Source organism: Pipra filicauda, unplaced genomic scaffold (assembly GCF_003945595.2).
Source record: "Pipra filicauda isolate LSUMZ 115617 unplaced genomic scaffold, ASM394559v2 scaffold30_size5312502_pilon, whole genome shotgun sequence".
In the NCBI taxonomy this organism is placed as follows: Eukaryota; Metazoa; Chordata; class Aves; order Passeriformes; family Pipridae; genus Pipra; species Pipra filicauda.
This window is the reverse complement of record NW_024104432.1, coordinates 1,342,738-1,359,674: the sequence shown is the minus strand read 5'-3', so window position 1 is coordinate 1,359,674 and position 16,937 is coordinate 1,342,738. Positions and strand designations below refer to the sequence as shown.

Here is a 16,937-nt window from a genome sequence, read left to right as displayed (position 1 = left end):
GAATTCCAGAACTGAAGTACAGCTGAAATGCAACAGCTGAAGATAACTTTTTAATGCTCCACTTCAGCCTGTTTGCTGTTAATTTGTGGCAGACACCAGGATTCCATTCCGTGCAGCAAGTACTGATCTTCTAAAAATAACAAGGGGAACAGAAATAACTTCCACTGATAAACCTCTTGAAGAAATTAAAAATTCTTTAAAAAATTAAGAAATTAGTAACTACTCAAACAACACCACAGGGCTTTCTATAAAAAAATTGAACTGTATTTCAAGAATGACAATCCAAAACCTGACTCAAAAATCATTTCAGCTGTAAAAATACTAACTGAAATGTAAATTTAAATGCTCTCTTAGTTTTCATAGAATGGCTTGGTTTGAAAGGGACCTTCAAGTGCATCTAGTTCTAATCCCCCTGCCTTGGGCAGGGGCACCTTTCACGAGACCAGGTTGCTCAAAGCCGCATCCAGACTGGCCTTGAACACTTCTAGGAACGGGGCATTCACAACTTCCAGTGTCTCACCAGTAAAGAAATTCTTCCTAATATCTAATCTAAATCCACCCTCTTTCAGTATCAAACCGTTACCCCTCATCCTGTCACTACACTCCCCGATAAGGAGTCCCCCTCCAGCTTTCTTGTAGGCCCCCTTTTAGTACTGGAAAACTCCCCAGAGCACCCTCTTCTCTTCTTCTAGGCTGAACAATCCCAACTTTCTCAGCCTGTCTTCATAGCAGAGGTGCTCCAGCTCTCCAATCATTTTCATGACCCTCCTCTAGACTCAATCCAACAGATCCCTGTCCTGCTTATGCTGGCAGCCCCAGAGCTGGATGTAGCGCCCCAGGTAGTGTACCATGAGAGCAGAGTAGAGGGGGAGAATCACCTCCCTAGGCCTGTTGCCCACACTGCTTTGGATGGTCTTTGATTCTTCTTTTCTTTTCTATTACAATAACTGTATTTTTTTCACAGAAATAAATAGAAACTTCATATTTAAACAGTTATTCATTTCATCACCACAGAAAAATAGTTCATGTATTGTAGCGAAGGGTACATGGGAGGAATGAAGTGGAAAAAAGAAAAGGTTTTAGTTTAAAACAAGCAGTATTGTATACCATAATATAATGTTTTTCCAAGATTTTTATCTATCTTTTTCCTACTACATGAAAACCAATTAGAAATATGTAGCAATAGCTACGCAATAGCAAGACACCTTTTAGAGAGTATATTTGCCTCCACTGAAAAATTCAATATCTGTATTTGTGTGTCACAGTAAAGCCTTAACAGCGAGACATCTGAGAATTGGAAATGAAATGATGCTGCCTCGGCATACAAAATAAGCACACTACAGAAACAGCAAATAGCCTGGAGACAACAGGTTCTGTTAAAACCAAACCAAGCTGGCAAAGGAATTATGCAGGAGTTCTCCTCCATTATTTAGCAGTTGTGACCGCAGTCAGAAAATCATAAGCCCTACTGCAGACTTCAAACATTTTTGAAAGTATTTCATTCACAGTAGGATTTTTGTGTGATTGTGAGAAAACTAATTGGAACTATATGACATTTTTCCTAGCCTGTCTATGTATTTTTCCATGTGATATGGACTGGATTTAATCTCCAAATTCCTCCTAACTGCAGGTCATTTTATCTCTGTTTCCACATTCATTTTGGATGCACTGCCCAGAGGAGTTCAGGAGACAAAGAAAACAGTCTTCTCACAATGTTTTCTCAAAACTAACGAGTCAAATAAAACACAGGACTCTAAAGAGAGCAACCAACTGACTGGGAAGAAAGCAAAGTGGTATGAACCAGGAGGAGCTGCAGCTCTGCCTTCCCTCTCAGTAGCCAAAATAATGAACCACGTGCAGGAAACAAAACCACTACAGAGAATGAAGTAAGGCAACTTCCCACTCTAGCAAACCCAAGAGAAATACCTCAGCAAGTCACAGCATATTCTGCAGATCGGACATCCCACAGCAATCAAACTACAGGGCACCTTCCTTCCTCAGCACTGAACTAGGACTCTAGTCAGTCTAGGACTCACTAGGCTTTGCATAGTGGGGAACAGTTTTATGAAAAGGCACACACACTTTCTTCTGTGGAGAGGAAGGAAGGCTGGTATAAATCCAATGAAAGTGAGAAAGGAGACAAATCTCTGCAGAGCCCAGTATTGGTCTGGTAGTAAATGCCCAAACTTAGAGAAAGAGACACTTGGAAACTATAGTGTCTCACCAATATGAAAGGGGAGAAAATAAAGCCTATTTTTACATACAAAACTTTGAAATACAGGCCCTTTCATAGTTTAGCTTTGATTTTGTTCTTCCCAAGTAGCTGAGGAGGTAGAGGAGGTAGTGGAGAAATTAAGACCTCCATGTGCTGTCTTGTTTATTAAGAAATTACTGCCACACAGCTTCTAGAGAAATAATGCTACTATCATTGTTCTGGGGGCAATTCTGACCAAATGCTCTTCTTGTAGCACCTCAATGCAAATCGAGATTGGTCAGCAGATTCTTACAGCACTTGAGAAACAAATGCTTATCGGTATTACTTGCACATGACAGGTGCCTTGCTCTTGTTACCTTTGGCTAAAGCAATCTATAAACAACCAAGGAGGCAATATTTTATTGCAGGACAGATTCCCTCTGAATAGCGTACAGGAAAGCTGGGCTTTCTGGATCCTTCCAAAGGTTAAAATAACTCATCAGGTGGAAATATCAGCAGGATGTGTTGATATCTGCAAACAGAATACTGTAGGCAAATGGGAAAGAGATATTCAGCACAGAAATAAAAACTCAGAACAGCATGTTTGCTGAATATTCACCTTTCCCAAAAGGGGCAGTAAGACTGTTATAAATATTCCCATGAAGGGCTGCAGGCTTTGTTGCTCATCTCAGAGGGGATAATTCAACATTCAGTTACATCAACAGAAAGTTCTCCCTTGATTTGGATGGGTCTTGTATCTCATCCAAGCTCAGTGACAGTACATCATGGTATGACATGGACAGAAACAAACAAACACATAGAATATATATATATATATATATATACAGAACAAATGCAAACAGAAGAAACAGATTTATGAAGCCTGATGCGTTTAACTTGTGGTGGTCAGGTTATCTTTCACATGGAAAAGCTCTTCACTAGTTTTCAAAAATGAAATACCACTTGAAATATAACAAACCAACTAAACTTGGTATACAATTATAAATATAGTCCCTTTGGATTTTGAGCTAAATGATACAGAAACCACTACAAGTCACTATTCTGTAAGAACTGATGAAATTCATGACTGTAAGAAGGGTACAATGCAAGAAACGTGTCTTACAGATCTGAAAAGCACACTATTGAGCTTTAGAAATACAGAGGCAGTATTTCGTATGTTCTCACCTGAACAAACTTCTAAACTCAGCATTGGGTTGCAGTGATTAAAATTAGTGTCTTCCATTTGGGTTAGTAGGCATTTTGGTTCTGCCAATATAATCTCTTTTTAAATACCCATCAATTTCACCTACCACAATCATCCTGCTAGCATAGACAGAGAAAAATCTTTGGTATAGCCACTACCAGAGTAATTCCTTAAATAGGTAGGATGCTTTCTGCCTTCCCTTAAAAGAAAAATAAAGCGATATATACGTAAACCGCAAATTGAACTGAATCAGCAACTAATGAAGATAAGCAAAATAAGAGCTGGACCACAAAATTAGCACAGCAATATCCACTGTCTGCCTACCTTGTTAAAGCTCATACAAGACACAAAACAAGTGCTAACTGTCAAAGGCTGGGTATAGTCTAGACTTTCCAAAGGTTTCTCATAAAATCTCTCCAGCAGTTATTACAGAAACAGCTGCTGCTATGCTAGCTACAGGTTTCTGTTTGTTAACCGAGACAGACTGGAAATAGATCAACCGATAAGAAGCGAAAGTGCCAGAAAAAGGGTCAATTATCAGACTGAGAGATGAGTACAGCAGCACACCTCATTCTCTCAGTTCTAGAACAACTGTATTCAAAGGTCGCTTAAAAGGTCTCGTGGGGTTTTTCTTTGTAGCATTGCTCTGCTTTCAAGGCTTAGGAGAGCTACAGCTTTTCTTTATAGACTCAAAACCCTAAAGCTTTCCCTTTGCAGACATTAGGTCAAGGTCTAGTCAGAGCATCACAGCAATTCTCATTGTTTACACCAGCCTTCTGACAGCCCAAGGTTCAGGGATAGGAAGAAGAGCATGGCACTCAAGGAAAAGCAGAAACTAAGGAGCCCTGGGGCTTCCACATCAGGGCTGGATCTAAGGAAAATGGGACAGAACAATATAGTGTCATGCCCTTCAAGCAAACTTGGCTCTCTGCCATGCTGCCCTGGGTGTCCCATGGCAGTCTTGGACAGAACAAGCAGAACTGATGAGGGACTGCAGGTAGCTGTTGGTTGGGGTTGAGACCTGCAGCAAGGAAGGGAAAATTCTTTCATGGCTTGGATATGTTCATAGCACTACTTAGCTCATTATAGAAATACTGCCTCTGTATTTCTAAAATTTTAATGTATCAAGGCTTACATGACAGCATGTAATATGGCAAATTAGGAAAAGTGGAAAACCAGAAATCTCAACATTGATCAAGCTCCTGCTGTAAACCTGCAAAAGATAATTTGCCACAGGTTTTAAAACTAGGATTTTTTTCAGAGAGTTACAAGCTTGGCCAGGCTTCTAAGACAAAACACTGTACAATTATATATCTTTAGAGACACCAAATGGAGGCACTGAAAATAACACCTAACTGAAATAAAAGATTCTCAACAGAAAGGACTGATCTCTGTTTTGCAGTACTTTGTTCAAATTCACAGACACAGGATGTGGTTTGCCATTAAGCTTAATAAAAGATTGCTCAACTAAATTTACACCTCTGCCTTTCCTTTTCTGCTATGACAATTTTTGAATAAAAGAAAGTTGCATTCAATAACACAGCATTGAAATTGATATTCATTAATATTTTCAGTGTATTGGTTCCTATAAAGGAAGGGTGAATGGTGAATGTGGTGATTTATAAAATGTCATTACAATCCCGCAGCACATTCTATAAGTCTCACTTTATTCTGCAGTTTCCTAGGAGATGCCAAAGAAATGGGTCACAAACAGAAGTGATTAGAGTGAGATCTCCCACTTTTCCGGAAGTATTATGGGACAAGACAAATCACATCTCACTGCTTTGCCCTCAAACTATTTAGTAGGCTTTATAAGCTAGGCAGAAGTACAAAGTAATAATGAGATTTTTCTCCTTTGAATCAAGTTTAATCTGTCTTGTAAACTACTCAAAACACAATGTATTGCACCAACCAGGACAAAACTGAGCCTCTTGACAAAGCTGTTTCAGGTGACTGAGATACGAAAGAGAACCTCACACCTATGTTTCTACCTCATTTCATACACACCTAAGAACTTGGATTGCTATAGGTTATCTGATGCAAGACAAATACAGTGTTGTGAAGAATCATGCCCTTGTTTTCTTCTCAAGACTTTTTGTTCATATTTAAAATGAACATACATGTCAACAACTATTCCTTTTTCAACATAAATCAGGTTTGCAGAAACAAATCAAACTTACAATAATTCCTCTAGCAAAATAGCACACAGTGCTTTGTTACAGGATAAACTCATTCACCACTGAGGAAAAGACTGAGTCTCAATAATGTGAGTTAGGTTGCAAGGTATCACCGAAGATGGCGGTGGCACAAAGCACAGTTGACATGTCACTGGTGGAGTCCCCTAGGGACTGATACTGGGACTAACACTGTTTAACATCTTCATTAATGACCTGGATGATGGGCATTTTTATTTTAGTTACTAATTACCACAATCTGCCTAACTCAGATCCTGGAGGGACAAGCATACCAGCAATTGAAAGAAATGCTTTTTTCATGACTTAGTATAGTGAGGCATTCTGCTTAATTTCTTTTTCTCTGAAGTGTCTGGTTAGCCTACTTCCGAAATAGAATGCAGAATCAGTTGGGTTGCAAGGTTCTTTCTTTACGGCACATTTTATTTAAACATGTGCATTTACTGTTGAGAATAACAAAGAAGGAAAAAACATACGACTTTATGTATATTTTCCACTAAAATGTAGCCTAGTTTATTCAGGTAGAAAAGAAACCAGTCATTCTACAGAGAGAAGAATAAAGAGAAGAGAAAGATACCAAAGGTTGATGCTGTATATGTAGCTCCAATTATTTATTAACAAGAGTGTGTAAATTTTGTACATGGTAAGCTTTCGTGGGAATAGAGAAGGGAGCTTTACTCCTAAAATAGCTAACTCACAAATTACTGCAACTGATATTTTCATTTTAAAAGCAGATGAAGAGCGAAGTGCAGAAAAACACATAAAGAAATCATAAAAAGTTTTAAAGTACTAGAAAGGAAAGCCATTAAATTATTAATGGCAGCATTTCATGGGCCACTAGCTTGTTTTACTACATCTGTGTTTTGATCGCCTGCACCTGAAAAGTGCATTTATGGCCTATTAGGAAAAGGCATTGAAACTTGGGAGATACGTAACAGACTGTAATCCAACACCTATGCCTGAAATATGTAGAAATGGCCCAAGTTTGGCTGTCTCAATGGCTGAAATGTACACACTTCAACTTTTTACAGCATCATAATGCTCCAGGCAGTCCACTTCCTGGAAAGGTTTGTATTTTTCACATGATTAAAATCACTCTGCTTTTGGCCATCTCTGAGAGCATCACAAAGGTATGCTGTAATGCAATAATCTAGAAAAGTACTGCATATGGAGTTACATCAATGCAGAAACAGAGTATCTGTGCCAGCCTCAGCCTTCTAAGTGAAACAGAAAGGATTAGAAAGCTTGAGGCTCTGGACTGAGGCAGAATACCAATATAGCTTTTATAAAGTAAACTAAAGTAACTTTTTATTTATAAGTTCAACATAGGAACAACTGTAAATTGGGGTCATCTACTGTTGCTGTGCTGCTCTGGATGCTCAGCACAGACACATTAGAAAAATTAAACTTAGGATGGATAAACTGCACAGAAGATTAACTACAACCCTTCTCCTAGAGAAACTCCATGAAAGAAATGGATGTTCCCATGTGCCACCTAGCACAGAGGTGTTGGCACTGTTAAAGACAACATGGCTGTTGAACTGAGGAGAATGTACTACCTCTGAGACGTTAGGTGCCAAAGCCACATGAGGAAGTTCCCCCAGACTGGGAGATTTCAAAACAAAAGTAGTAAGAACTCTACTGCCACTGTGCAGCTACCACCCTCACAACTAATCCATGATACTCCTACTCTAGACTGGATGCTTTTGTGAATGGTGGATAAATACACCCACAGCCAAACTGAGAGAACTGGCAACACTGACCTCCCATTTTCAAGTGACAAACAACACAGATGTGCCACTGCCACACATGATACTGAAAAAGCTATCCTTCATTAGATTCACCCCTAGTGCCAGGAGCTCCACAACCACTACACAACTTGCAAGAAACTAGTAAGTCAATGCCAAAGATAAGACTAAAGATTCAAAAAGTATCAGTGCTCAGAATATCCATTCATGTTTATCTCTCTGCTAAAGAGTAAGATAGAGCAAAGTTGTTGTTTTGTAACAGGAGAATACTACCTGTAAGAGAGATACAGATGCTAGTTCAGTGTTCTTCCATTTCCCTTTCCACACTTTGTCTACATCATCTGTGAACATTAGGGGTTTATGGAATTAGAGCCTATCTCTGCCCTCACCTAGCTCAGTAGGGCTCGGACTTTGACTGGATCTTCTACAGGTCAAACATCTACATTAGCCTACTGTAAATGTACTGAATACAATAATAATGGGAGGCTTATGAAGACCAGAGGGAACAGGGGATCTTGCAGGGAAAATGGAAGTAGAACATAAATAGGAGTGAAACGTTTTCTAAGATGAAAACAAAATGAAGGAAGGTCAACGGAGAAATGGATGCTAAGATTTAAAAATAGTGATTTAAAAATCACTGATATCACTGGCAAATCTTCCACTGACAACACTGAACTGCAGTTACTTATTTAATTAGCATATCACATTACCTTACAAATTTGAAATTAAACACGGGTGAATGTGAACAGACATACAGAAAATCAAATTAACTAGTATTAAACAATATAAAAATGAAACTTCTCAGTAAAGCATCAAACCACATGCAAACATTAAGTTTACCTCAGCTCCTAAACTGAGAGAGATTATTTCATCCTCAAAAGCAGAATGTGTATCAATATGAGGAGGAATTCCTGTACAAGAAAAAACAAAAATATCAGTATAATAATAACAACAACAACAAAAACAACAGTAATAGAGTGCTATTTCTGCTAGGAAGCTCTATTTCCATGGATGTCCATATGGAAAACTGGGATGTACAGTTATCATAAAACAACAAAGTTGCCTTCCAAAAGAATTGAGAGCAATTGTCTGATTTACATGCCCAGATTAGATTGACACAGTTAACCTAAATGTCCTGTATAATCAGCGGAAATATCTAGAAGACAGTACAGGGCATTCAAAGGCCTCACCTCTTGATGACTCCAAATACTCTCCCTGCTGCAGGGAGCAGCTAAATGATTTTGCTCTCCTTGTAGGCAGTTTAGCCCTTAGCAATAGCAGTTATGGGACATTTGACAACTTTGGGCTTTAGTTCATCCACAACCATGTATTTCTCCCCCACCCTCTTCACAGAGGAGTAATCCCAAATCTCTCTATTTGCTAAGCAAATGGCTGCGTTAAGGGTCTCAGCTTCGGAATTAGGACCTACTACCACAAAGGCAGGCACTGTCAGGGTCAAGCCCTGCCTCTGCTTTGCAGTTCCTGGCAGAGCACACATCATTTTTAGGCTAAGCCCTCAGTAGTACATCTGTTGATGTGTGTCTGAGTAAACACATACTGTTGAGAACCGCCAAAAGGACAGTAATTTTTTGAGGGTTTTTTTTTTTCCTTTCAGAATTTCTAATTGGAAAGAAACTGCCAATTCCTGCAGCTTGTGCTACATATTTTAACATCAAGTATTGAAACAGCAGTGTGTGTGCCACAGCAAAATCTAACCACATGGTGGGGAACGGCAGTCAGCAGTGGCGCAAGGCCAGCAGACAGCTTGGGAGAACTGCAACTACACCCTCCTCTGACTCCATAGCAGGCCCAGACAGATAGAGTGATTTCCTATTTGATCCAAACCAAAACAGTTTTATTTGTTTTTTAAAAACTCTTACCAGTGTCTTCTTTGGACACTAAAGAATTCCTGAGTTGAAAACAGTTTTTTCTAACAGTGTTGGTCAGCTCTATAAAGCATCCTTATTACATGTCAGATTTTACTTCCAGATGTAAATATTCCGAATTCCATTAGTTTCAGTGAAAGCCATACAAGTGTTTTATGAGGTCAGCATTTAATCTGATAGAAAATCAGTGGGACTTGAAAACCAAGGACAGATACAGTTTGCTAGGCTCTTAACTTTGCCTCTATAAAGCACTGAGGCTCTGCCTTCAGATGCACGCTGCAGTCTGTGTACTTCACTGTGCAGCAGAACATCGACAGCTCTCTGCATCGTCACTCACACAACTCAACTAAGAACACACTGACCTACCTGCCTGCTGTTTATACTCCATATATCCAGCACATAAAAGGAGAGTCACCTAAGCCAGCAGTGTGCCCTTGGAGCCAGGAGGGCCAATAGTATCCTGGGGTGCATCAGGAGAGTGTGGCCAGTAGGCTGAGGGAGGTGATCCTGCCCCTCTGCTTGGCCCTAGTGAGGCCACATCTGGAGTAGTGTGTCCAGTTCTGGGCTCCTCAGTACAAGAAAGACAAGGAGCTACTGGAGAGGGTCCAGTGGAGGATCACAAGGATGATTACGGGACTGGAGCATCTGTCTTATAAGAAGAGACTGCAGGAGCTGGGCCTGGTCACTCCAGAGAAGAGAGGACTGAAAGGGGGTCTCACCAATGCATATAAATATCTCAAAGGCAGGGTCCAAGAGGATGGTACCTGACTCTTCTTGGTGGTGCCAGTGACAGGATGAGGAGCAATGGCCATAAACTAAAACACAACGAGTTTCACTTCAACATGTGGAAGAACTTCTTTACACTGAGGGTGGCAGAGCACCGGAACAGGCTGCTCAGGAAGGTTGTGGAATCTCCCTCTCTGGAGATGTTCAAAACCCACCTGGACACATTCCTGTGTCACCTGCTCTAGGTCACCCTGCCTTCGCTGGGGGGTTGGACTGGATGACTTCTAAACTAATAATTCTGTAAGCATTCAAAAGTATATGGTAACATCCAAGTATAAATCTACAACTTCAAATGTTATTCGGATCCTGAATGGAAAAAGTGTCCTCAAAAAGGAATTCATTTTAATGTGTCTTATGTGTGGCCCCTACAGCTTAAATACCTAAAGCCATGAGTCACTTTCTAAAGTTTCAAGTGTGATTTCCAGTGAAAATATGGCTCGGAACAAAAATACTGAAAGCATTAATCTGACTGCACTCTCTGCTCTTTCATATCCTAACAATTTGCACTTAAGAAAGGGTATTTTGCTTTGGGCTTGGTTTTCTGTTTGTTTGTTTTTAAAAAAACCTGTTTCTATCCCAGATAGAAATCTACAGTTCTAAATAATCTCCTCTGGTGTCCCAGGCAGAAGTACATGACTGTATCAATTTAACAGACTGTCAGATATGCAAATAGGATCAGCTTTTCAGACCCTTGTTGGGCAGACACCGTAATAGCTGTCAGACACTAATTCTGAGAGTAAAGCCATTGTCCTTTCTTCCTAAGGACAAATGAGATATTCAATCTAGAAAGCGTGCCAGATTTTTCTCCTTGATGACTGAGTTTAGCAAAAAGCACAGCATGTGATTTATTCCCTAGACGTGAGATTAGAAGCATATTTCTCTTCAGATGTCTCCAGCTTGGGAAACGTTACAGAAATACAGTAATTCCTTATTTCTAAGGTAAGGGAACACTTCTTGCATCATACTTAAGAGTCCATATATCACATATACTCACATTATATCACACTTAATAACAGCAACAGCCATTTCCTGGAGACTGTATACACATTACAGGGAGAAAGATAAGTTTGGAGTGAAAAAATGCACTTGACTAAACAAAATATTACTATTCCTATAACTTTTTATTTTTATGTCATGGGCCTGGACCCTGAAACACCATCATTTTCTTTAGCAGTGGTATCAAAAACTTCACTTCTAAAAACAAGCTTCCAGGTTCAGAAACCAGTATTAAGACTTTAGTTTTGATTCAAAGCATCTCTGGTCACAGAGGAAACACACTAAGCAGGCGCTTAAATCCTGTCCCTACACCATGTCACATTTCGATGCTATACTCCTTCTGATTTTCAGTGAAATTGTACTGGTTTGGCTGGGATGGAGTTCATTTGCTCCACAGTTGCCTGTATGGTGCTATGTTTTGGATTTGTGATGAAAACAGTGTAGATAATACGTGGATGTTCTAGCTAGTTCTGAGGAATGCTTGCACAGCATCAAGGTCCTTTATGGTTCTTATACTTCGCTGCCAACAAGTCAGCTCGAGGGGCCACAAGAAGCTGGGAGGGGGCACAGCTGGGACAACCGACCCAAACTAAACAAAGGAATATTCCATATGACCATATGACACGGTGATCAACAATAAAACTACAGGTGAAGTTTACCAGGGATGTCACTACGCAGGGACTGGCTGGGCATTGATTGGCTGGTAGTGAGTAACTGTTTGGGCTTTTTTTGCATCACTTGTTTTTCTTTTTATTTCTTTTTTTTTTAACTTACTAAACTGTCTTGCTCTCAACCCATGAGTATTCACCCTTTTATCTTTCCAATTTTCTCCTCTATCTCAGTAAGAGGGAGTGAGCAAGTAGCTATGTGGTGCTTAGTTACCTACCTTACATTGTGGTTTAAACGTGGTAAAGAACTCACAATTTTTGAAAGACAAATTAACTTACCTTGTCCAGGTTCATATTGATTTACAGTCAGTTGATCAGGTTTATGTTTGATATATCCCTGCTTTAAGCACTTCTCCAAGAATAGGTTGCAAATTTCAGGAAGACCTGGTTATAGAAACAGAACTGTAAGCAAAACAGGATAGTTTTTACATTTTTATCCTTTCTTTTTACAATAAATATAACTGTAAAAGTACACAGAAACAGCTTTATATAAATGCAAGTCCATCTTGAATAATGATTACTAACATACATGTCAGAATTGGGGGCCTAATGTCCAAGTCCAATGTATTTATAAGATCTCAAAATTAGAAAGGCCACTTCTCCAAGGCTCCTTACAATTGCAAATTGCAGTATCTCTACACATAAATAAAAGCACATCAAATCAGAGGTAAAGTTTTCACCAATTACAGTAAAAAATTTTCAGTCAAGAAGCAAAATTATTATGCAGAGAGTCAGAAGTTGAGCAGAGAGCTCTAAAAAAATTACTTCCTGAAAATTTGTTACTGAATTAGATTGAATATGACCAAAAAACTCTGCTCAAGATAAGCTGGTCTTGAAACAGGAAGGAAAGTTATAGTCCTTCAGTGAAGCTTTGGTTTCCTATTTTACCCAAGGGCGTAATTGAAAAAGTCTGTTGCAGGTAACACCCACAAATGTTACTAATAGTCCTTCCATGAACCTATTTTTATTTTCAGTTGTTTTCATGCAAGAAGTGTGTATGCTTTTCTCACACGTAAAATAGTCCAGCTGCGAGACTAGAAAACAATTCAAATATCAATGCTCTTATGATGGTACAGCTTCACTGTTAAAACCTCAATATAATCAGAATCCTCCAGATAGATGCTGCATCCATCCCAGTACACATCACCTTAAACACGTTCAAGTTTTACAGGAATTTAACTCCCCTATTTTACTATTTTTAAATCTAAGATTATAAGATGACTCACTTGCTTTGCTCTGACTCACAGCTTTCAACTCAAAACAAGAGTTATTAAAACCTTTTCAAAATTTCTTTCAGTCCAAAGGAAATTTTATTTTGGTATGCATCCAGCAAGCTTCAAGTTAATCAAGATAAATATATACAGCAATATACATCACATCCCCCAAACAAATTAATATGCAATTTGTAACACATAATTGTTTTATGAAACAAAAAGCTAAAAAAGAATGACAATTACACTCCTAAAAGCCTTACTTGACTGGACCTCAACAAAGGGCAGTAAGGTCTGGCTCCAGCTGATTGGAAAATAAGCTTAAAGCACTCACAATAATTTGGAATGGATCTCATTCAAAAGTACTGTTTGATGCGTACTTAAGATACAGTGAAGGCTGTCCAACTAGAATCTCACATCCATACCTCAGTGAGGCTTAAAGGCTTCACACAATGGTTCAAATATCAGTGCAAAATAAGTATGATTTAATAGGGAAGTTCTCACCTCCAGGTAAAGGTTTGTCTTTATCAACATTGTTGTTATCATAGCGAAACTCATATCCAAAATGTTTTACTCTTCTATGCTTTAAATTCTTCTGGGCTGTAAAAACACACAAGTTTAAAGTAAGATTAGACTACACAAAACAGTACAGGCAATTTGCTATCCTTCCCTATTCCTGTTAAGCCTAAACTTTCTTCAATTAGCAGTCAAAACAATATATGTCACCCTTGTCCTTCATGGCACACACTTCTGCCCTATTATCTCTTGTATTTCATCAAGCATCACATTCACTGCTGTTTCAAACCAAATGGATGGTGGTTTTGCATATGCAAGAAGTAGAGTTTTCTTGAGCCATGCTTAATGCATCTTTTTTCTTGTCCTGATCTCCGAACTCACTTACTTGATGAATATCCTACAGATATTCACACAAGATCAAGATCCTTCATATTCGTCAATCACCACTTTACATGTTAGCTAAGGTCAACATAACCCCTTGCATTGCTCCAAGGAACAAAATTTACCCAGAAACTTTGAAGCAAATGCTAAGAAGTTATTTATTAAGGGATTTAACTCCACGGAACTCAAGTGAAAGCAAAAAAAGCAACCAGAATATGTGTCTCACTGAATTATTTTTTATTTAAAAGAACACACAGCTCCTCGGTCGGCCATCAAATTACAAGGGGAACCTCCACAGAACTGTCTTATGCTTGGCACAACACATAAAAAAAGACTTTAGTTAGTTTTGGATGCAGGTGTGTTAATCAAGTAAATCCACTCTAGAACATCAATTCAGACCACTTGCCCCAAGGAGTCTATCACTTGCAGTATAAGACCCAATTTCTAAAATACTAAGAACAAATACACAATCATTTCAGACAACACATTTACCAAGATGCAGACTTCTTGTAAACTGAAACTGCAGGAAAAAACAGCATAAAAGACCTGGATTCCTATAGTTGTACCCACCACTTTGAGTATCTTCATCTCCTGTCCACTCGATATTTTCCAACATCCTCCTTTCCTCCTCTGGAGAAATAATCTTTTCAATTACCGTTAAGCCTGGAGGTAAGCTTGTAGGAACAGCATTTTGCAAGGAAACTAGGGTGTATGAAAAAAAGGAGAATACTGTCACTGTTTGGAGAAAATAAAACCATGTGTTCCCTGAAGGGATATTTATTTTGTATGAGAATATAGTGCAGCTGTAGAAATATTTACTTTAACGATACAATATTTGGAAAACGAATGATCCCCTTTTGTCATGATAAAACAGGGTAAGGCTCAAGTTTCGCATCATGCAAAGCACTTCCTAAAAATTTTACTGCATAAGACCAACAAGACTCCACACTACCCAAACACAAAACCACTTGTGATTTTCCTGTCAAAATAATGGTAAGCAGAATTTCCCAGTCACTTCAAGGTTCTACCTGAATTTCATTTTAATTTTGTAGAACTTTGATGATGTACCATATCAGCAGATTGCTTCTCTAGACAGAGAATACTCTGTAATCAAATATGCACAAATATGGAGTAGTACAATGCAATCCCTAGGTGAACACAAGCATTGATGATGTAGGGACATTCAGTTTGCTATCCTAATAGCTAAAAATCTATTCACTGTCAGAATGTACAGACCAACACCAGGAACCCTTTTCTCTAGACATTATAAAAGCTCAAAGAAAGAGCAACAGTTCTTACAGTAAATAGCTTATAATCAGCCAAAAAAACCCCCACAATTTGGGGGAAAGGGGGGAAAAAGCCATAAAATTTATTGTGCATATTTTTCTTCTTGGAGTTGAGATAGAAATTACAAGACTAAGGTCATGCAAGAAATCCAATGAACTGTTCAGAGATCTCCAGGCTCCTTAATCACAAAACATTCACATGCATACTGAATGGTCAGAAAATTACTTAATTTTTTTTTTTTTGCCTCCAAGTAAAAGAGTTCAAATTATAGTATCCTATCATGAAATACAAGGAGCAAAGATTATTTTATGTCCTGAATCTTAGATTCTAGCTTTCATTCTCTGTGTCTACTTACAAAAACTAGTGGGCTTTTAGCTATATTTAGAACACAGGAAGTAAATGCAAAGGAAAGCAATATGCAGGAAGTTGGATATACAGGAGAGCAGAAAAAACTATACCTTTTTCCACAAAATTAATATATAGAACAACGTTTTGGCCACAGTCTTCCAATGTTACTTCTTTTCCATTAAGGGTATCAAAGGCTTTCTTGGCTTCTTCTGTTGTCTCATATTTCACAAATGAATATGGTTTATTCGGTGGCATTAAGAGTGTTTCCACCTCTCCATATTCTTCTACTATCCTGAGCAGTTGGTTTCTACTCATCCCATTACCAAGACCAGCATTGGCAATAACCAGGTTCTAATTGAAAAGGAATTTTTAAAAAATTAAGAATTAGTGATTACTCTCAGTTCCTTTAAAACTAACACTCTACCAAGAGAGCAGCACTATAAAGAAAAATTAAGCCCATGAGCACTCTTTTTTGTAGTCCACATGGGATATTTACGCTTCCATGACCTTGGTATGTGGCTCAGGCAACCTTTGCTCGCCTAGCACACATTCTGGCAGAAAGGCTTGCAAGTTCTATCAGAAATACCTCCTCAGTTAATACATGCTTTGAATCAGCACACGTGCGTCAAGTGTACTGCAGGCAAACGGTGACACTGGCACACATAACTTTGAAGGTATCTAAAACACAATTTTTCCAGAGACCTGTTAGCACTAACAAAACCAGATAGAAAATCCTTTAAAGACTGATTCCTTTTTTAAGACAGGTTTTCTCATCTTTGTCAAGAAGTCTCTCCAAGCATAGAGATCGATATTCCCAGTCCCACCGTAAGTCCTTCATACATCAGGTTCACCAAAAATAAGCAGCAACCTCTAGAAACACAGCATCTAGTTCTGCTCCAGCATTTTTATCTGAAAATTCTCTCGCTTGTTTTATAAACAAAAGGGATTTATGTCCTATCCTTAGTTAACACAGGCTACTTAATGCATAATGCCTAATTGCTTAATTCTATGCTCTCATAGTGATTTATGTCCAAAACTACCAAGGAACATGCAGTTTGTGAGGACTGTTGCTGGCTTGCCAAATATTACAAGAAACAACAAAATAGCACTATTGTTCAAGAAATATCTTTTGAAAATACATAGGCCTTTTCAAAATAAATTAACAAGTTCTTTTGCCATCTGTATATCTATATGCCATAACTGGATGCTCAATCTAATCATAGTGGTTGAAAGAAGTTTAAGACCCTTTTCAAGGGTAAATGTGACTCCAAACTGCCAGAACAATTTCCTCAGATTAATTCCATGTAATACCTTTCCAGAAAGATTTCAGACAATCTTTTCCTTAAAAGTCTATAAATGTTCTATGACCTTTTCTGAAGGCAGCTGTGAAAGTGTTCAACTGTTTCAAATGACAGCATTTCACTTCTCTAAAAAACCATAAAACGAGGTTTAGCACTGAAGAGAAGGATTATTCAAAAAAAAAAATTATACAGTGAGTGCTGCTGTATTGCCTGTTGCAA

General features: G+C 38.5%; 1 protein-coding gene across 6 annotated transcripts in view; it reads right to left on the bottom strand.

Moving 5' to 3' along the window:
• Positions 1 to 16,937, bottom strand: part of ALKBH8 (alkB homolog 8, tRNA methyltransferase) — a 54,359-nt gene that overhangs the window by 24,172 nt on the left and 13,250 nt on the right. For all 6 annotated transcript variants that reach the window (XM_039383454.1, XM_027712745.2, XM_039383452.1 and 3 more), the window contains 5 exons: positions 15,528 to 15,768; positions 14,353 to 14,484; positions 13,390 to 13,485; positions 11,954 to 12,058; positions 8,179 to 8,249 (listed from right to left, as the gene is read on the bottom strand). In XM_039383454.1, the coding sequence (XP_039239388.1) occupies positions 8,179 to 8,249; positions 11,954 to 12,058; positions 13,390 to 13,485; positions 14,353 to 14,484; positions 15,528 to 15,768 (645 nt within the window). The remainder of the gene's footprint in view (positions 1 to 8,178; positions 8,250 to 11,953; positions 12,059 to 13,389; positions 13,486 to 14,352; positions 14,485 to 15,527; positions 15,769 to 16,937) is intronic.